Genomic DNA, 21,555 nt, shown 5'->3' with positions numbered 1-21,555 from the left:
TTTTAAGATACTGTGCATGCAGACATGTTATGTGTAACAGAAAGAAGCCAAATGGAGACACCTCTCAAAACAAAAAAGGGTAGCAGGAGAAATAGCTTGCTAACCTCGTGGCCATACTCTTAACCCCAAGGGTTCTGCAGATGTAGAAATGGAGTTACACTTAATAAATGGAGTTACACCTCTCAAAACAAAAAAGGGTAGGAGCAGAAATAGCTTTGCTAACCTGGTGGCCATATTCTTAACCCCAACGGTTCTGCAGATGTAGAAATGAAGTTACACTTAATAAATACAGTTTCTGTGATAGAAATTTATTTCAAAGGTTCCACAGGGTGTGGCCACAGTAGATTATAAACTTTAAGAAGGCAGTGACCATGCCTCTTTTTTTCACTGTTACAGATCCAGGGTCTAGCCAGTGCGTGGCATACACATACGCTCATAAAATATGTGTGGAATGAATACATCACACTGATGAGAGACTAAAGATGTATTACAGATGCTCTCAGTCTGGCCCAGTTATGACACATCAATCAGCTAAGAATGTACAGATGTGGCAGAGTGACCCACCCATGATGAGACAGAGATCAAGACCCCTCTCCTTTACCTCAATTAGCAGAGCAGCTGAAAATGTGGTTAATTGTTAGAATCATGGAACCTGGGTTTTCTTTTCTCATACATTTTATGGCCTTTACTTAAACACTGATTAGAAGAAAAACCAAGACATAAAAGTTGTAGAAATTTTACAGGGCTTTTTAGAAAATGGAATAGGTGAACACTCTCCTAGTGAAACCTAGCCTGATAAGGTCACCGTTGAGGAATACAAAGCCAACAGCTGGATCAATCAGAAAAAAATGGGGTCCAACATTACTCAAATCAAGTGGCACTTATATATATTTTAAAATGGCTCTCTGACAGTTTTATTTCATTGGTATGAGAATTCCAATAGAACCCTAAAGTGATTATATAGGGCACTAGGGTGTTATAATAGCCCCTAACTTAGCAAGCCACGGTAATTTAAAAGGAAGTGGATGAGCTGCTAGGAACGGGGAGAGTTCTGCTGAAGAATACAAATGTGTTCTCTGCTATGTTGCTTCTGCCTCTTTCTGGGGAGAGGCAAAATGCTCACAGGAACGTGACAGGACTTTCCAGCTGGTGCTTTTGCATTATCAGAAAGGAAAGTGTTTATGAAAATGAAAATTACTGATAATTACGTGTGAAAGCCTGCAAGGGAGAAAAATGGAGAAACATTGTGGAATCTTTATTTATATCCAGGGCTGAACCCCGTTGGTGGAAGTGTGAATTGGTACATTTATTCAGAGGGGACTTTAGCAATGTTTTGGAATCAACTTTATAGCAATACTTGCACATATCCTTGCACGTGTACAAAAGTTCTAGGTACAAGGGTGCTTGCACATGTGAAAAATGGAAATAATTTATATCCATCAACATGAAAATGTTTAAACAAATGATGCCATATCCATATTTTAGAAAATTTTGCTAATAAATGAAATGAGATATATCTTGGTGTTATCACATGAAAAGATGCTCCTGCTATTTTTTTTCTAGGGCTGCACCTATGGCACATGGAAGTTCCCAGGCTAAGGGTCGAATTGGAGCTGCAGCTGCCAGCCTATGCCCCAGCCACAACAATGCCAGATCTGAGGTGCATCCGTGAACTACGCCACAGCTCAGGGCAACGCCAGATCCTTAACCCACTGAGCGAGGCCAGGGATCAATTTTGCATCCTCATGGATCCTAGTCAGGTTCATTTCTGCTGAGCCACAGTGGGAACTTCTGTTCCTGCTATTTTAAGTGTGGGGGGGGGGGAAGCAAATTGCAAAAGAATGTCTTATCATATACTTCCATTTTAAAAGGTTTTCAGTGTTAATATATTCATAGGAAAAGTATCTGGATATATATGTACCAAAGAGCACCAGGGGAGATCTCCGGAGATGGCATAGATATTTTTGTAAGGTTTACATTTTTATGAATATGGAGTACTTTTGAAAAGGGGAGGGACAAAAAAAGCTGAATTATTTCCTCAAGAAAAGAATAAAAGAAACATGCTGGCAGAGATTTATTCACTGTCTTTAGGCGAAAGGTTTTGGTGTAATTCCATGCTGAGTGTATATCAGATTCTGGCAATCTGGGAAGGATGGTATTTAGTCAGAATGAACCAGAAGTCTGTGTTCACCCAGGCACAGTAATTCTCTTCTGCTGTTCTCATTCTAGCCTCTAGGTGGCAACAGCTGCTGCTCCTCAACCTTGGCTGATGGAGTAAAACCAGCTGATTTCCCATTTCCCTCTCTTCCCTTACAAGCTACCCACTTTAGAGAGTGCCAGAACAAGGTGGTAAAGGTTGGCCTTTGACCCAGACAAAGCTCTAATTTGAAAAGATACATGTTGGAGTTCCCATCGTGGCTCAGCAGAAACAAATCTGACTAGCGTCCATGAGGATGCAGGTTCAATCCCTGGCCTTGCTTAGTGGATTAAGGATCCATTGTTGCCTTGAGCTATGGGGTAGGTTGCAGACATGGCTCAGATCCCTTGTTGCTGTGGCTGTAGTGTAGGCCAGCAGGTACAGCTCTAATTCAACCCCTAGCCTGCAAACTTCCACATGCCATGGGTTCGGCCATAAAAAGAAAAAAAAAAAAAGGGGAATGAAACAATGCCAATTTGCAGTAACATGGATGAACCTAGAAATTATCATACTAAGTGAAGTAAGTCAGAAAGAAAAAGACAAATACTATATGATATTACTTATACGTAGAATCTAAAATATGACACAAACCAACATATCTATGAAACAAAAGCAGACACACGACATAGAGAAGAGATTTGTGGTTTCCAAAGGGGAGGCTGGTAGAAGAGGGATAGATTGGGAGTTTGGGATTAAGAGAAGCAAACTGCTATACACAGGATGGACAAATAACAAGGTCCTACTGTATAGCACAGGGAACTATATTCAATATCCTATAATTAACCATAATGTAAAAGAATACGCAAAGGAATGCATATATGTATAACTGAGTCACTTTGCTATACAGTAGAAATTGGCACATTGTAAATCAACTATATTTCAATAAACTTTTTTTTTTTTGTCTTTTTTTTGCTATTTCTTTGGGCCGCTCCCACGGCATATGGAGGTTCCCAGGCTAGGGGTTGAATCGGAGCTGTAGCCACCAGCCTACGCCAGAGCCACAGCAACGTGGGATCCGAGCCGCGTCTGCGACCCACACCACAGCTCACGGCAACGCCGGATCGTTAACCCACTGAGCAAGGGCAGGGACCGAACCCGCAACCTCATGGTTCCTAGTCGGATTCGTTAACCACTGCGCCATGATGGGAACTCCCTCAATAAACTGTTTTTTTTTTAAGTGAAATGACATTTAAAAAAAGAGCTTGGCATTTGGAGTTCAGGGGCCCTGGGTTCATATACAAACTTCAACACACTCCAAACTGGGGGACATGAGGAAATTTCCTTTTCCTTTTAGATGGTCCATTTCCTCATGTGAAAAATGATAGTCTAGGAGTTCCATTGTGGCTCAGCAGATTAAGAACCCTACATTGTCTCTGTGATGCGGGTTCCATCCCTGGCCTTGCTCAGTGGCTTAGGGATCCAGCATTGCCATAGCTGTGGCTCCGATCTGTTGTTGCTGTGGCTGTGGCATAGCCCTCAGCTGCAGCTTCGATTCAACCCCTGGCCTGGGTACTTCCATAAGCCATAGGTGCAATCCTAAAAAGAATCATTAAAAAGAAAAAAAAAAAAAGATGGTCTAAGAGAACTCGTCATGGGGGTCTTTGGAATGATGAGAAGAGTTACAAAGTGCTTGAGACTAAGAGTTTCCATCATGGCTCAGTGGTTAACGAACCCAACCAGTATCCATGAGGACATGGGTTCAATACCTGGCCTCGCCCAGTGGGTTAAGGAGGCAAGTGTTTATTTTCTAGTCTCAAGCTTTTCCTTCCTTCCTTCCTATTATTATTATCTTATCCTTCCTTGGCAATATCTCCCATCTATCTTCTGCTTGATAAATTCCTACCCATCCTTCAAGGTCTGGCTCAGATGACATACCTGCAAAATCTCCTCTGGTCTCTCCCTGCACAGCCAGAGCTGATTGACTGCCCTCATGACAGGTCCTGCAGGGCACTGGGTGTCCAGCTTTATCACTGCACATTACATGCTGGGTTTGCTTGTCTGTCTCCTACGAGCCTGCCAGGAGCAGCCTTGTTCTAGTCATCTCAAATCCTCAGCACTTATCCAGAGTTTGAATTCCAATAATCATTTTTCAATTGAATTAATCCCAGTCCTGCCTCTATCACCCCAGGCCAGGCAATTTAATTCACAGTGAAACTATGGTAACGGCTTCCTAACTGGTCCCTGCCTCTTCTTTCCCCACTCTGATCCGAGCCAACCTTTGAGCCTTGACAGCTTCCTGCTCAAAACTGTTCAAGGACAGAGTAGAATTCTAAGATGTGGAGCCAGCATTTTCATTCCAGATTTGCCACAGGCTGATGTGATCCCAAGCACATTGTTTTATCCAACACTTAGCTTCTTCATCTGTAAAATGAAGGCAATCACCTCCTTCCACAAGGCAGCAGAGGGAACCCATGAAAAAATGCCTGGGAAATGGTTCAACATTACCCAAATTTAGCTATTACTACTCTGTTATGGTTGAGAGGCCATGTACATCAGGGAAGAAGGAAAGGATATCTGAAAAGTCTCTGTCCGGGAGGTCATACTACATCCTGAATGGCCCTGTGGCCCCGAGCAAGTTTCTCTAATTGTACACAAAGAGGCAAGCTCTCACCTGGGATCCTGTTTCCACCAGAAACTGCATTTAATATGCCCTTTTGTGAGTCCAATCCACAAGGCAAAGGACCAAAGGCTCTCCACCCCATTAAAATTCAATACAAACATCAGAGACCCTTGGTGCAGTTTTTTGTTTGATTTTTACCATTTATGGAGCACTTTCATGCCTGTTATCGTGTTTGAAGGAGGGCTTTAATGGGCAGAAAGCACAACCAAATCTTAACAGTGATAATATCTGGATGGTGGGATTGGGCATGATTTTAATCTTATTTGTGTTTTCCTAAGCTTTGAAAATGTTGCAGTTTTGGAGCTGGATGAACCATGGTTGCACAACACTGTAAATGTACTAAATGCCACTGAATTGTAAAGCATATGTTTTTATGTTATGTGCATTTCACCCCATCAAAAAGACCTTTTTAAACGCTACACCATGACCTTATACCCATATTTTAAATGTGGTTTGAGGCAAGAACAAAAAAGTACTTTTAAGGCTCAAAAACCGTTCAATCAGCTGTCACTCTTCCCTACCCAAGACAAATCCCAGGCGGCCAGCCTGCAGCCCGCTCCTCCCGCCACCAGGGGTCTCTGCGAAGGCTTCGCGTCGCCATCCACTGGCAGGTGTCCGCTCTTGCGCCATCCCAAGATGGAGCACGTGTGCGTGGGGGAGGCGTGGCCCACGTGGCCGCTGGACCGGCTGGGCCAGCGCCCACCTGGTTCTCTAGTAGGTGCTTTCCAGCCTGCTCCGGGACTGGAGTACCCCCGCGAGTCCCTGCCGGCCACGCCACTTCCTGCCCCCGGCCTCAGCCTTCTCCTGTTCTGACCAGTCCTCGACTTCCATCTCCCACCCTTAGCGGGTATCAGTTCCTCGCCCTGCTGTCCTTCGCTCCCCTCCCCGCCAAGGGTCCCTGTCGCTGAGCCCCGGCCCCATGGCGCTGCAGGCGTTGCAAAGCTCCGGGGTGACCTTCCGCAAGATCCTGTCTCACTTCCCCGAAGAGCTGAGCCTGGCTTTCGCCTACGGTTCTGGAGTGTACCGCCAGGCGGGGCCCAGCTCAGACCAGAAGGTGAGCCCGGGCCAGCCCCACGCCAGAATATTCTCACTACTTTCCTTTGCCTTCAGTCCCTCTAAGAGCTCTCCTGTCTGCTCTGCGCATTCCACGCACCAACTAGCGAAATACAAATCGTACGAAAGTGCTTCTGGTAGAAAGACAGCGTGAGCCGAGTTTTGAAGGTTCCGTAGGAGTCCACTTCGGTCTAGAGCAGGAGCTGCAGTTAGCGGAGGGAAAAGCTGGTGCCGGGGCAGGATGGAAGAAAGGAAAATAAGTATTTGCCAGTGTTCTCACGCTTGCGTGAACATTAGAGTTTTCTGGGAAGCTTTAAAAAAATGCTGATGTTCTGGGTACCATTTACGGAGATTTCAGATTTAATTGGTCTGGGTCAAGCCCTGGGCTTCAGGAATTTTTTAAAACTTCCCAGGTGATTCTAATACGCAGCCAAGCTTGAGAGTCACGTCTCTGTCTGTAAAGAGAAAATACTAAATACTTCTCTGGACTTTAGGAAGCTGGTGGGCTGAATGGAGGGTCAGGGCAGGTGCAGTGACTAACTACAGCAAGAGTTAGTGGCCAGTTTGTTCGCCCAGCCTCAGGACTTTTAGCGAGAGTGTTTAGGATTAGACATTGTTATTCTTCAAAGCTGACTGAGCACAACAGCAGTTGAGGGTACAGTGTTTCTTAAGATTGTAGATTTCTTTTTCTGTAAATGGAAAAAAAAGAAAAAAAGTTCACTGAGAAGATTCAAGGCCAAGTAGCATAGAGGCAGGCAAATATTTTCCACTTAAGTGAGGCTGTTATTTGCCTGCTGAGGTTTTCAGAGGCTTTTGAGCTTTTACTGAATTAACATAAAAGGAACACGAGTCCCGGTAGAGATGTTCTCTGTGTGTGCAACTCGTGTTCTGGACTGGGTTTTTGCTAGGTGTAGTTCAGGCCCAGCCTAACAGTTTTGTCATCTTGAATAAACAAAGGAAATGGTAGTGTGCAGTTTGCAGGAGGGTCTTCTGGATTTGGACACTTGGCTGTAGTCTTTGTTAACCTTTGCGGGTTCACTTCCTACCTATGCCGTTGCTTGGATTTCCAGTTTCCTACCTATAATGGTATTTAAGTAAGACTTTTCTTTAGCTTGAGGGCATATGAGAAACTATAGGTTATAGTAGGCTAGTTATTTTTTCTAACATACATTCACATAATTGTAAAGTGTTTGAGAACATGTCCATCCCAAGTTTCAAGTATCACCACTGGTTTGTGAATCAGATCGGGGGAAACTCAGAGCAGGCCTCCTGATTCCAGAGCCACCTCTTCATCTGCCGGTGAAGACTTTCCTTTGAGCAGACCTGCAATTCCTGCCCAGAAAAGGGCCTTCCTTTTCCCTTGCCTGAGTTACCTACAGGTTAACAAGTGTGGATTCCAGCACCCAAGCCTCTTCCAGATCAGTACCTCCCCTCAGTGCTGTAGTCAGTAACCTTTAGTCTCCTGGGATATGATCACCCATCCTTTAGTCTCTCCTCCTCCCTTTCTTCTGCAGGAACGTTTCTTAGCATGGCAAGTGGCCTCCTTCCCCAGTCCCATCTCCCACCATGCCCGCCCATGTCCCAACCCACCCTTACTGCTGCCTCACCCAGAACAACCAGCTCCCATCTACATGGGAGTGTTTTCCTCTACAGGGCTCCATTCCTGCCTCATGCCTCCCCTAATACTTCCACCAAGTCAGTTTTACTCTTGCTCATTATTGAAGACTCAGACTCAAAAAGTCTCAAGACTCAAGATTTGAGATTTAAGACCCGAGATTCAGTCTCAAAGAATATAATCTCATAGGAAATTTTCTCCTTCCTTTCTGACCCCGTTCTGGGTGCAGCTAGGGCATTTTGCATTCCACTATCAAGACCCTTTGCTGATAGTCTGTCTCTTCTTCCCAGTCAACTTTAAGCTCTTTACCTCTCTCCCAGGACCCATCACAGCTCACTGTAGGTGCTCAGTGAGTGGTTGGCGATGGGTGAGAGTTAAAATAACTTACTTCCTTTTACATAATACTTTATAGAGTTTGTCCATATGGTGTTATTTGATCTGGAAGAAAAGTAGAGCACATATAACTATATTTGGATGAAAGGCAGTGTAGTATAGTGGTCCAGCACAGAAATTGGAACCAGGCTATGTCTGCCACTCAGCCGTGTATCCTCAGGCAAGGAATTGAATCTGTACCATGGTTTCCTTTCCTATAAAAGTGGGATAATAATAGTACCTACCTTGTAGGATTGTTTTGAAGATAGAAAGAACTACTATATATAAAATGTGTAGTATTTAGAAGAAACTGACACAGCTTCACTTGGTGAGCCTTGCTGTTATGTTTGTGGATGAAAACAGCTCATAATGGTTCCAGAGACTTGCTTATATTTCTGATGACAACCCCAGGTCTGATGTTAATCACAGAGGCATAGACTCCTAGAGCTTTCCACTCTATCCAGGTGCTACATTTCTAGGAATTGAAACTAAAACCAGGGGTTCCCATTGTGGCTCAGCAAGTTAAGAACCTGGCATTGTCTTTTTCAGGATATGGGTTTGATCCCTGGCCTCATTCAGTAGGTTAAGGATCCGGCACTGCTGCAAGCTGCAGCATAGTTTGCAGATGTGGCTCAGACCTGGTGTTTCTATGGCTGGGGCATTGGCCGGCAGCTGCAGCTCCAATTTGACCCCGGCCTGGAAACCCATATGCCACAGGTGTGGCTGTGAAAAAAAAACTAAAGTCATTCTTTTTTCCTCACCACCCAGAAGGCCATGCTGGACTTTGTGTTCACAGTCGATGACCCTGTAGAATGGCATTCCAAGAACCTGAAGAAAAACTGGAACCATTACTCTTTCCTAAAAATTTTTGGGCCCAGGATTATCAGCACTGTCCAGAATAACTACGGCGCCGGAGTTTACTATAATCCGTTGATCATGTGTGATGGTAGGGTAAGTGACTTGGGCCTTTGTCTTAACTGGGTGGTTATTAACCTTTGTTACTAGAATACCAGCTAAGTATGTATGTTCTTACCACAGGGGATGTTCACACTCCTGCTGGATGAAGGTGGTGGGCGTGACAGTCTTTATTTTTTTGCCTTTGGCCAAATTTTTTTTTGGTTCTCAAATTTTAGGGCGCATGAGGATCACTTAAGAGTGCCTATTGGACATATGGATTGCTGGGCCCACCCTCATAGTTTCTGACTCAGTAGGTCTAGGTTAGGATCTGAGGATTTGCATTTTTTTTAAATTGAGAGGTAATGGTCATGTAACATTGAGTTAGTTTTAGGTGTACAATATAATAATTTGATATTTGTATATATTGTGAGCTGATGATCACAATATATCCAGCCCCACTGCAGTTACACGTTTCCCCCCCTCCTCTGGTGATAAGAACATTTAATTTGTTCTCTTAGCAACAAGGATTTGCACTTCTAACAAGCTTTCAAGCGATATACTGATGCTGCTGGTCTGGGCAACACACTGAGAACTGTTGGTTTGGTCAGTGGGAGACATAGGCAGGCCTGTTGTGGGTCAGGGTAGAAATTAAGTTCCTCCATCCAGTGGGGCAGACACTGCCAGAAAGAAGTTGAGAATTAAGAGCATCTGACAGGTTGGTGGGAGCATGTGGTACCTAGTGATAGGAATCTCTTGGTGCCAGCAGGTGGGTGGATTTGATGGTGGGTGTTGGAGAGCAGGTGAGAACCCCAGATCCCATCCAAGCAACCCCGCCTAGCTGTCTTTCCGGTGAAGGGACCAGGGTCTCAGAGAGTGGCTGGGAACTGGGCAGGATCCCAGTTTCAGAGGACCAGTGGGGAACTAAGTCAGATGCCTCTAGAGGATAGCTGGCTGAGGATGGCTGCTGTGCCAGCTCAGCTCCATGTGGCCCAGGGCTTAGAGCAGTCATACTCTGATGTGCAGACTGGTCCTCTGAGCATCTTGTTGAAATGCAGCTTCTGATGCAGTTGGTCTGGAATGGAGTCTGATGTTCTGCATTTTCTTACAAGCTCCCTGGTGATGCTGGTGCTACTGGTTCATGGACCATACTTTGAAGGGCAGGATGTTGGAGTCTGACTTGAGAAGGATTTTGAAGACCTGTTTGAACGTGGCAGGAGTGGCTGTGACTGATGAGTGATGTCTGCATAGCCTTTGGGCCATGCATTTACTTTTTCTGGTTGAGGTCCAGTCCTGCTCTGCCTGCATTTTGCAGATGAAGGAACCGAGGTTCAGAGAGAAGAAATGACTTCCCTGAGGCCATGCAGCTAGATTGTGACAGGACCCCGTGAGGGTTCCATTACCTCCTAGCTGTTACATGCCTACTGAAAGAGGACTCTCTGCAGAGTTCCCTGGTGGCTCAGTGGGTTAAGGATCTGGTGTTGTCACTGCTGTGGCACAGGTTTGATCCCTGCATGCTATGTACAGGACTCAAAAAAAGAACATTGAAATCTAGAAAAATTGGATGTTTTTTGTTGTTTTTAAAAAGGGCTCTCATAGAGTTCCCTTCGTGGCTCAGCGGTTAATGAACCCAACTAGTATCCACTAAGATGCAGGTTCAATCCCTGGCCTCGATTAGTGGGTTAAGGATCCGGCATTGCAGTGAGCTGTGGTGTAGGTCGCAGACACAGCTTGGATCCCATGTTGCTGTGGCTGTGCCATAGGCCAGCAGCTACAGCTCCAATTCGACCCATAGCCTGGGAACCTCCATATGCCATGGGTGCAGCCCTAAAAAGTTAAAATAAATAAAAAAATATAAAGGGCTCTCTGCAATCCTATGGCCAGAGTGGAGGGAAGAAGATTATTTGGCCTAGGCTTCCGCGTCTGCTTTAGTCATGCCAAACACGTAGCTTTGTTCTTTCTCCATAATTAATATTATGCTGAGCCTATCTCTAATTAGTAGTTTCAAATGGATTATAAGCTGCAGTAACTGAATGTTTGGACATAATTATATGCCAAAGGGACTATACTTTTTAATTGAAATTCTTTAGCTACTTTTTAGAAAGAAAGCTGTTTGGACACTGAAGTTCAGTGAAGTGAGTCTGAAGATACTTGTTAAAGCAAATGGAATTTTATACCCTGGAACAACTACATCCAGGGTTTGTGCAAATTATTACGGAAATGAGCTTGACCATAATTCCGTGTGTTCAGCACTGATAAAGAGGTTTTATTTTTGGATGTTGCTTTGTAATTATAAAAATGTTTGAAATAATCAACAGTGAAAGAGAAGTTCAGCATGTAAAGGATGTCAGTGAAAAACGTTAAAGAAAATTTCTTCTGCTTTGTCATGAAAACAACACTGGACTGAAATGCAGGGACCTAGTTTCCTCTGCTCCTTGTGGTGCCACCTGGGCCGTGTCGTTTATTCTCACTGAGCGTAAGGTTTCTTATTTCTCAAATGAGAAGCATGAACTGTATCATGTGTGGTGAAGGACCAGTTTTGAATTTCCAGTCTGCCGAGGACCAGCACCACATAGCCTCCACGAGCTTTAACCTCCCAAGAGACTGACCTACAGTAGTGGCCACGTCATCGGAATTCCTAAGGAAACAGTCTCGGAATCTCATCCTTTGCACAAGATTTGGTGGAGGTGTATGTTTTTACAAAGTAGGCAGTAGAAGTGGCTTTGGAAGTCAGGCTTCTCTTCAGGTTAGAAGTTTAATCTGTTTCCTTATATTTTGTGTTTGCATAAGCATCAGTATGGTATTTTGCTCTTTTTCATGCCCATTTCTTTTCTTTTCCAGCTTATCAAGTATGGGGTTATTAGCACTAGTACTTTGATTGAAGACCTCCTCAACTGGAATAACTTATACATTGCTGGAAGACTCCAGAAACCGGTGCGTGAATGTTTTCTTGGGGATGTCTCTCCTCTCTGAACCCAACCTTACTGTGATCTCTGGTGATGCCAGGAGAGGAACTCCAGGAACTAGAAATGTACTCCCTCTGATCCTTGTACTCCCTGCAGAATTTATTGCCAAACAAAACCCAGGTATTACCCCCACTACCCCTTCCTTCTCTCTCCAGATTGTCCTATTGTCTGAATGAGTCGTGTTCGAAGTCGGTCCTTTTGGCAGGGAGGATGGCAGAGGAGGTGCCCAGTGCCTCTGTCAGCACACCTCAGATCACCTTCTCTTCTAGAACACAGGTGCCACAGGGCACTCTTTGTGCGAGGATTTGTCCCCACAGTGCCTAGCACAATGCCTGGCACGTTGTAAGCATTCAGGAAATGTTTGTTGAACAAATGAATGAACCAGGTCATTATGAGGTGGGTGGTTCTGATCCCCTCCGTTCTCCTCAGGCCACTGGTGAGGTCCTGTCCCAGTCCCCTTCCCCCCATTTGGGACATTGCTGGAGAGGCTGTAGGGGCAGGCTGCTCCCTGAGCCTTAATAGAAATGAAAACAAACAGAAAAAAAAAAGTGGAGAGGCCTTGACATTTGGACACATTTGCAAACATGAGGTTTCTTCTCTTGCAGAGGTATAGTTTATTTCCTCAGAAGGGGTACTTTCATAGTTTGAGAGCTATACGAGAGAGTCACCATCACTTATCTCCCAGCAAGGAAGAATTTTCTCTGTGCGTCAGGTGGTCTTAGGCCCAAAAGAGGATACATGGATTGTTCTGAAGTGTCTCCCATAAGAGTCACTATGCTGATCCTTTTTTTGTCAGTTATGGCAAGAAATTAGAGAGAGTTGTACCATCTTTTTGACACTTGGTTGTGTCATAAAGTCGCTCATGATAAATGTGGGAGGTCAGGATACTCTAGCTTTGCATCTGGGCTTAAAATTTAACAGTGTAGCTCATTCAGAGGTCCAGAAACATGCGATCAGGGTGATAGATACATGGGTGTATCTGTTTATAAGAATTTGTCAAGCTCTGCTGATTAGATTTACTTGCTTTATTGTATGTAATTTTTATTTCAGTAAAAACTTTAAATCTGGAAATAATAGGCTTACTTTATTTGATATGATTTAATTTCATGTATATTATGAATTTCTCATTTTTAGGTTGGATAACTAGTAAACCTAATATTTGAGCAAATAAATGTGATTGGAGATTTCTAAATACTCCTTTTCTTTCCAAATTTCTTCTTTAAAAAAAAAAAAAGTTAAATCTTTTTAGGGCTGCATCTGTGGCATGTGAAAATTGGAGCCACAGCTGCCGGCCTACACCACAGCCACAGCAACACCAGATCTGAATCGCGTCTGTGACCTACACCACAGCTCATGGCAATGCCAGATCCTTAAACCACTGATTGAGGCCAAGGATGGAACCTACATCCTCACAGATATTAGTTGGGATCCTTACCGTTGAGCCACTATGGGAACTCCAACACAGGTGTTTTAAAATCAGACAGATCCGAGGTGGGTCCCAGCTCTGATACTCCCCAGCTGTGTGACCTTGCGCCAGTGACTTAGCCTCCCTGGGCCTTGGGACATCCTCTTCTGTGTATGAGGCTGATGACATGGACCTCAAAAGGCTTTGAGTAACACCTAGGTCTAAAATGCACAGCACCTAGTAGACACTCAGGAAAAAATCTTTCCCTTCTCTCCATCCTTGCTTATCTAGAGTTATTTTGAGATAGTGAATGTGGAAATGTATTATTCTCTGTACTATGCTCTGTGCTTGGAGTATTTCAAGTTTTTTTCCAAAATAGGTTTTAGGAGACAAATGCCATGAAATCTCAGAATGTAAGCACTGGAAATGATCTCAGATTTCACCTAAATGTCATATAACCTGATAAAATAAAAATATCAATTCAGTGCAAGTAGTGGCAGCTACACTTGTATCATATAAAACCGCATTCCACAGCTTACTTGGAGAAAAAAATATTGCTCATAGCAATGACTTTCCCTTAGGCTCATTAAGAAGCTTCTAGCACAAGAAAATTAAGCTAGCTTAAAAATCATTTGAGGTGTCGAACATAACACATGATTTAAAAAAAATCAAAAATCGAACTTCCCATTGTGGCACAGTGGAAATGAATTCAGCTAGGAAGCATGAGGTTGTAGGTCGATCTCTGGCCTTGCTCAGTGGGTTAAGGATCCGGCATTGCTGTGAGCTGTGCTGTAGGTTGCAGACGCAGTTCAGATCTGGCGTTGCTGTGGCTGTGGTGTAGGCTGGCAACTGTAGCTCTGATTAGACCCCTAGCCGGGGACTCTCCCTATGCCGCAGGCAGGGCCCCCCCCCCAAAAAAAAGGCAAAAAAAATTAAAAAATAAAAAATCCGAGTTCTTATCATGGTTCAGCAGTAGCAAACCCAACTAGTATCTGTGAGGACGTGGGTTCGATCCCTGGCTTCACTCAGTGGGTTAAGGATCGGCATTGCCATGAGGTGAGGTGTTGGTCACAGACACATTGCTGTGACTGAGGTGTATGCCAGTAGCTGCAGCTCCAATTCGACCCCTATCCTGGGAACTTTCATATGCTGCAGGTTCAGCCCTAAAGAGCAAAAAAAAAAAAAAAAATCATAAATGAGTGAATTAACTCTTCCACCCACTTTTGCCTTTCCTGTGGAAGTCACTGTTAACTGGAACATTCTTTGGGTAACTCTCTGTAAACAAACTAGTTTTACCTCTAGGTGGCAGCAAATATTAGTCAAACTTGAACAGATCTGATGAAAAGAAAGGCTTGGGTAGCTAGCATTTTGAACCCAAAAAATGGGTGTATGTCTTAAAAAAGAATTATGAGAATATGTGTGGATTCTCTGTTTTTATGTGGTTTAAAAGAGGGCGTGGGAATTCCCGTCGTGATGCAGTGGTTAACGAATCTGACTAGGAACCATGAGGTTGCGGGTTCAGTCCCTGCCCTTGCTCAGTGGGTTGACGATCCGGCGTTGCCGTGAGCTGTGGTGTAGGTTGCAGACGCAGCTCGGATCCTGCATTGCTGTGGCTCTTGCGTGGGCCTGTGGCTGCAGCTCTGATTAGACCCCTAGCCTGGGAACCTCCATATGCTGCAGGAGCGGCCCAAGAAATGGCAAACAGACAAAAAAAAAAAAAAAAAAAAAGAGGGCATGGCATTAAATTAAAAGTCTAAAGCTCTAAAATTATCTTACGTATTCCAAATAGAATAAAGTTGGTCAATCACTAACAATTTAAGTTTTTAAAAGGAATATGCAAAGGTTTTATGGACTGTACTTTCCATTCAGTTTTGCTATGACTCTAACTGCTCTGAAAAAATAAAGTTTATTAATAATTTTTTTAAAGTAACATAAAGGAGTACTTTGCTTGAAAAGATGGACATTTCTGGGGAAAAGTTGAGGGCAAATTAAATGTCTATCATACTGTACCATTAACTTACCTCATAATTGAGGAGATAACCAATTTTTACTTCTAGTGCAACTTTAAGTTTCTGAGTCATTTACCAAGCCATTTTCAAAGTCAAAAAACATGAAAAGTATTTAATAGAACCTTTTTATGGCCGGTCTTTTAAATCAGAAAAACTCTAAAGTACTACCTATTTTTTGAACTCCAAAGTATTATTAATAGTCATTTTTCCAATTTATTTAACGTAGATTGGATTTTTGTATTTCATGTTGTTTTTAATGTATAGATAATTCAGCTCGAATTTTTATTTGTTTATTTTTTCAGCTTGAATTTTTAAAGCATTCACACTGATGCAGTGGTGTTTTGCCACCTTGTTAAGATTTTAATTTATTTTAATGTATTCATTCCAATATATTTTCTCTGTTACTTGCTCGTAATACAGCTTTTTTGTAACAGCTTTATTGAGACATAATCACATACCATGCAACTCAGCCATTTAAAGTGTACAATGCAGTGGGTTTTTAGTATATTCATGGTTTTCAAGCATCACCATATTGTAACTTCATTGATTTACTTTTTTGTAGATAGAAAAATCTCAGTAGTACAAAAGGTCCCTGAAAGGGATTTAGAAAGCCTGCTTACTGGTCTTGGCTCTGCCTGTCTGTGAGCAAATCTCTGGGCCTCTAGCCTTTGAATTAAAAAGATGGAGCTATTCATTTACTTATTCAAAAGACAACTAAGTTTTTTCTCTGTGTATGCCAAAAGCATCTTTTTAAAAAACCACCACATTGCTAGTCTCAAGAGCCCATAGTCCAACAGGTAGATAATAAAGTGGTTTTTTTGCTTTTTTTTTTAATCCAACTTGAACGTTCACAGTTTCTTTTTGGTCAAGCAAGTCCATTTAGAAAAACTAGCCTTTCTGTTCACTTGGAATGGAAAACTACCCCAGGCAGTGTCATTTGGTTAATGGCTGAGTATTCGAACACGGGGTAGGACTGTGTTCTTTTTGACTATAGCTTCACTCTTTGCAATTCAAGTTCTGTCTCCATGTGACTATTATAGAGGAGACCACATGTGACTTTCTCCTTTTTTCTATCTTGAAAGGTACTCACAAATCTCTCAAGTTGGCCTTTTGAAAGTCCCTTCAAGTGTCACCCCTTCCTCTCTCCAGCAGAGATTGTCCCCTGGCAGCAATGCTAATGGTATCTCAGTGGTTCAGGTCGGGGCATTCCCAGTAAGATACAAATAGCTATTCACAAATCTGAGGGCTTCCTTTTTTTCCCAGGCCTCTCTGGCAGCGTCCCAGGAGTTCACTGGCTTTTCACTCTGAACAGCAAGTAACAGTGCTGCTGAGACAAGTTTCCAGTTCCCCTTACACTGGAGAACGAGGGCAGCACCTCAGTAGACTCTTCCAACTAACATGTTTCCTTTGAGTGAGGATGCTTCTCTCTTCACCCTCTTAAGTAGCAAACAGGCTGCTGTTTTTTCTCCCCCCTACAACCTAAGTAGAAATTTTCTTGGAGAAAAGGGGGTATCTCATTGAGTAGGAAATCCTCTCAAACTTTCACTCTTTCCTTTGCATCCTTGATTTGTTAGCCTCTCAAAATAGCTTCTAGTTTCATTGAGTGTCCATAAAAGCCACAGGGACGGGGGAGGGAATTCTTGAGCAGCACCTGGTGAATGAGAATGCAGACTAGGAATTTGAAAGTCAGGAGGCACATGGGGTCCTGGGTCCTGGGTCCTGGGCCTGTGAGCCACTATTTCTCATGGGGAGATCTTTGAACCCTCTGGTTCTCAGTTTCTGCATTAGTAAGATGAAGAGGTTGCCCTTCTAGTTCCCTTTGTATGAAGTATAAGGTTTGGGGAAAGTTACTCAAGGAATAGACATAGTAGTTACCATAGGACCGTAACATTTAATCATCTTTCAAGGAGTTCCTATTGTGTGGTTCAGTGGTAATGAAAGTAGCTAGTATCCAGTTCAGTCTCTGGCCTTGCTCGGTAGCTTAAGGATCCCGGGTTGCTGTGAGCTGTGGTATAGGTCCCAGATGCGGCTCAGATCTGGTGTTACTGAGGCTGTGGCATAGGCCAGCAGCTGCAGCTCTGACTTGACCCCTAGACTGGGAACTTCCATTTGCCACACCTGCAGCCCTAAAAAAAGCCAAAAAAAAAAAAAAATCATCTTTCAAGATAAAAAAATTAACCAGCTAGATAAGCAGTGAGGTCCAGCACAGGGAACTATATCCAGTCTCTTGGGACAGACCATGGTGGAAGATAATAGTAGGAAAGGAATGTATATATATGTATGACTGGGTCACCTGCTATACATCAGAAATTGGTACTACATTGTGAATCAACTCTACTTCAATTTTTTAAAAAAGTTAACTAGAACAGAATACATGAGAATAACTCAAAATATTTAGAGCCAGCTTTGTCAGGTACAAGGGTGTTCCCCTGGTTTTTGCCATTGACTCATTGTGCAACCTTGGGCACATCATGCTCCTGGGCTTCTTGCTTGCTTTGACTTTCTGCAGACGGTTGCAATAATACTGAACTCATGCGAGTGCTGAAAGTCTTAATTCAGTGCTATTAAGTCCTTGTAATTATAAGGGAGGAGGCAGTAGTATGGAGTTAAGTGGCTTCCCTACCATGTGAGAGGTTTGTGTGTTATAAATATTCCATTAAAAAAAAGTAAGGACGAAAGGTAAAAGAATTTAGGTTTTTAAGCCTCACTTATAAATTAGTTTTGTTTTCTAATATTGCTTTTTACAGTTACTTCGTAAAATAGAGAAGAAACTATAGTTTGGGATATATAGCATTCCCCTTTCCTTGCTATCTAATAAACTTTTGAGTTTGTCATAGTTCTTGTGTCTTTTATGTGCCATCTAAATTTTGTCAGAAATGATCTGTATTTGTTAAATAAAAGCAATGTAAGCCCTGCTTTCTAGAATAAGAGGAAAATTTGCTGACAGCTCTACATGGTTTAGAGATGGTGGATACATTTCAGATACATCAACATCCTTATAAGGGATTTTTAGACTTTTTCCTTCTTTAGAAAAGCAATCAGAAGCAGCATGATGGTTTACAAAAATTATGTTGGGAGTATAAATTGGCACAGTTGCTACAAAGAGCAGTTTGGCAGTTCTAGTTCTAAGCATGTACTATAGAGCAGTGGTTCTCAAAATGTGGTGCCTGGAACAGCAGAATCAACATTACCTGGGAACCTGTAGAAATGTACATTTTCAGGCCTCACCCAGACCTACTGATTTTGAAATTCTGGGGACAGGCCTGGTAATGCCTGTTTGAATAAGTCCTCCAGGTGATTCCATTGCTTGCCAAAGGTGAGAACCTTGACTTGGAGAGGAGCCTGCATTGTGCATCAAGAAATGCACAAGGGGAGTTCCCGTCATGGCGCAGTGGTTGGCGAATCTGACTAGGAACCATGAGGTTGCGGGTTCGATCCCTGCCCTTGCTCAGTGGGTTAAGGATGCGGCGTTGCCGTGAGCTGTGGTGTAGGTCGCAGACGCCGCTCGGATCCAGCGTTGCTGTGGCTCTGGTGTAGGCCGGTGGCTACAGCTCCAATTGGACCCCTAGCCTGGGAATCTCCATATGCCGCAGGAGCGGCCCAAGATATGGCAAAAAGACAAAAAAAAAACAAATGCACAAGGAAGCTCACTTCAACTGCAGGTTCAGATACAATGTCTCATTTATTCTTCCCAGAAACCTTATAAGCTTGATTCAGTCTTAAAACCCCATTGTACTGATAAGGAATTATTCCCATAGTCACAGAGCTAGTAAAGGATGGAGCTGGAACTTTCACATGTTCTCTGAACTACAGTGCAGTCTTTAAAACCAAAAATCTCAGAACACTCTGAAACATTGTATTTTATTTTATTTATTTTATTTTATTTTGCTTTTTAGGACCATACCCGTGGCATATGGAGGTTCCCAGGCTAGGGATCGAATTGGAGCTATAGCCACTGGCCTCTGCCACAGCCACAGCAACGCCAGATCTGAGCCCCATCTGTGACCTACACCACAGCTCACGGCAACGCCGCATCCTTAACCCACTGAGTGGAGCCAGGGATCAAACCCACAGCCTCATGGTTCCTAGTCTGATTCATTTCCACTGTGCCAGGAGGGAACTCCTGAAACAGTGTATTTTAATAGGTGTGGGAAAAGTCAAAGCAGTTTTTACTGTAGCTAATTTTTTTTTCCTTAGTCATGTTTGAAATCAGTTCAAAATAGAGTATGAACTGCTCAGGTCATGTATGGATAAGAACAGAGGTGAAGAGTTCCCATTGTGGCTCGGTGGTAATGAACCCAACTAGTATCCATGAGGACGCAGGTTCAGTCCCTGTCTCGACCAGTGGGTTAAGGATCTGGCGTTGCCATGAGCTGGGGTGTAGCTTGGGAGATGTGACTCGAATCTAGCATTGCTGTGGCTGTGGCATAAGCCAGTTCTGAAGCTCCGATTCGACCCCTCGCCTGGGAACTTCCGTATGCTGCAGATACAGCCCTAAAAAGACAAAAACAAAAACAGGCGAGTTCTTAATAAGGAAGTAAAATGCCCTTGTCCATCATAAAATTGAGTGAAGAGCAATGTGATTAAACATTTTTTAAATATTAAATTTCCCAAAGGTCATTTATCCCAATTTGTACTGACTTTTTTAAAATTCATGCAGAATTTCCTCATTTAAGAGTATTTTTTCTTTCCTGTGTTGTGATTTCTCTGATTTTGGCATAAAACAGGAGACTCCGGAATTGCTTATTAGAATAATAATTGTTTCATGTCACCTGGCCTAATATGCCAAGCTCTTCAGGGCTGAGAGTTTGGGGCAGTTCCAGTGCATGTATGAATGCATAGGTTTATGGAATTTTCCTTCTGAATGTTCTGCTTTTTCCAGGTGAAAATCGTAGCAATGAATGAGAATGTGGCTCTTAGGTCAGCCCTTGATAAAAATCTGAAAAGTGCTGTGACTGCTGCTTTCCTCATGCTCCCCGAAAGCTTTTCTGAAGAAGACCTGTTTTTGGAGATTGCTGGTCTCTCCTACTCAGGTTAGTACGGTCCGTGCTCAAATCTTCTGCTCTGGGTTCGGAATCCCACCGCCCCTGGGAAGGTCACCACAGGAACTCCTTGCCCCCGAGGTTTCTTCCTTTCCGCATCTGTACATACATTACCCCAGGATAATCTTTTCGTTTTCTTTTGTGATAATTTTTATTTTGAAACAATTTCGAACTTACAGAGAAGTTTTGGCAGTCATACAGAAAACTGCCACATGCCCTTTCCCCAGAAATGCTTCACCGCACGTGTTATGTCTTCTCTCCATAATCAGAGGTTTTCCGCGAGCATCAGAATTCCCTGGTGGGCTTGTGAAAACAGCCTGCTGAGCCCACCCCCAAATGCTGCTTTAGAAGATCTAGGGCAGAGGGGGCCTAAGAATTTGTGTTTCTAGCAAGTTCCCATTGATGTTGATGCTGCCCCAGGGAACCCGCTTTGAGAACCACTGTTTTCTGTACTGGCAGGTACACTGTATTATTTACTTTTTTTCTGAACTATTAGAGAGTAGGTCATGTGTATCATGTCACATCTACACCAGATGCTTCAGTATGTGTTTCCTAAGAATGAGGATGTTCTCTTATATAACTGCACTATGGTTATCAAATTCAGGAAATTTAACACCAATAACAGCACTTGTCACATTGACAATCCATATTCCAAATGTGGTCACTTGTCCCAATAATATCCTTTATGATACTTTTTCCCTCAAGTACATAATCCAGTCAAGAATCACACATTGTGTTTGGATGCATTGTCTCTTTTATCTTTCAATTTATAGCATTTCCTTGGCCTTTCTTAGTCTTACATGACAGTCAAATTTTTGAAGTCTACAGACCAGTGATTTTGGGCACCCCAAGAAGCAGTGCTTTCTCCCTTCTAAGCAAACTCTGGGGAGGCATTTGAAGATCATGCAAATATCCTGCCTCTTGAAGACTTTCCCTCCCAGGGTGTTTCCATCAATGATTCTTGCTGGAGCTGGCCTTTACCATGAGGGGTGCAAAGTGGTGTCTCCTGATCCACCTCTTCTCACCTCATGGAGAGTTTTTCTTCCTGCTCCAGACATCTATTGGTCTAATAGCAACTTCCTTTCCCCTGAAACCACCTGTGCTCCTCAGAGGTGTCAGGGCAAGGGGCAGGCCCAGAGGACAGAACCCGGCCCTCACAGGGCCGCCACACTGGCCCAGGGGAGGAGCACCACACTGACCTGCTCAGTGCATTGAGGAGCTGTGTACAACTCTGTTTACCAAGAAGTAGTCTGGAGTTCCTGCCACGGCACAGTGGGTTAAGAATCTGACTGCAGTTTCTCAGGTCACTGCGGAAGTACAGGTTCAGTCCCCAGCCTGGCCGCAGTGATCCAGTGTTGCCGCAGTTGTAGTGTAGGTCACAG

General features: G+C 43.4%; 1 protein-coding gene across 3 annotated transcripts in view; it reads left to right on the top strand.

Moving 5' to 3' along the window:
- Positions 5,446 to 21,555, top strand: part of TAMM41 (TAM41 mitochondrial translocator assembly and maintenance homolog) — a 61,051-nt gene continuing 44,941 nt past the window's right edge. The window contains exons 1-4 of one of the 3 annotated variants that reach the window (XM_003132370.4): positions 5,446 to 5,871; positions 8,626 to 8,808; positions 11,593 to 11,685; positions 20,014 to 20,164. In XM_003132370.4, the coding sequence (XP_003132418.1) occupies positions 5,737 to 5,871; positions 8,626 to 8,808; positions 11,593 to 11,685; positions 20,014 to 20,164 (562 nt within the window). In that variant the 5' untranslated portion in view covers positions 5,446 to 5,736. Of the gene's footprint in view, positions 5,872 to 8,625; positions 8,809 to 10,587; positions 11,498 to 11,592; positions 11,686 to 20,013; positions 20,165 to 21,555 lie in introns of those variants that run through there. The other 2 variants (XM_003132371.4, XM_021069342.1) reach the window with 2 other exon arrangements.

Source organism: Sus scrofa, chromosome 13 (assembly GCF_000003025.6).
Source record: "Sus scrofa isolate TJ Tabasco breed Duroc chromosome 13, Sscrofa11.1, whole genome shotgun sequence".
NCBI lineage: Eukaryota > Metazoa > Chordata > Mammalia > Artiodactyla > Suidae > Sus > Sus scrofa.
Note: the sequence above shows the minus strand (reverse complement) of the source record. Positions and strands in the feature narration are given on the sequence as shown.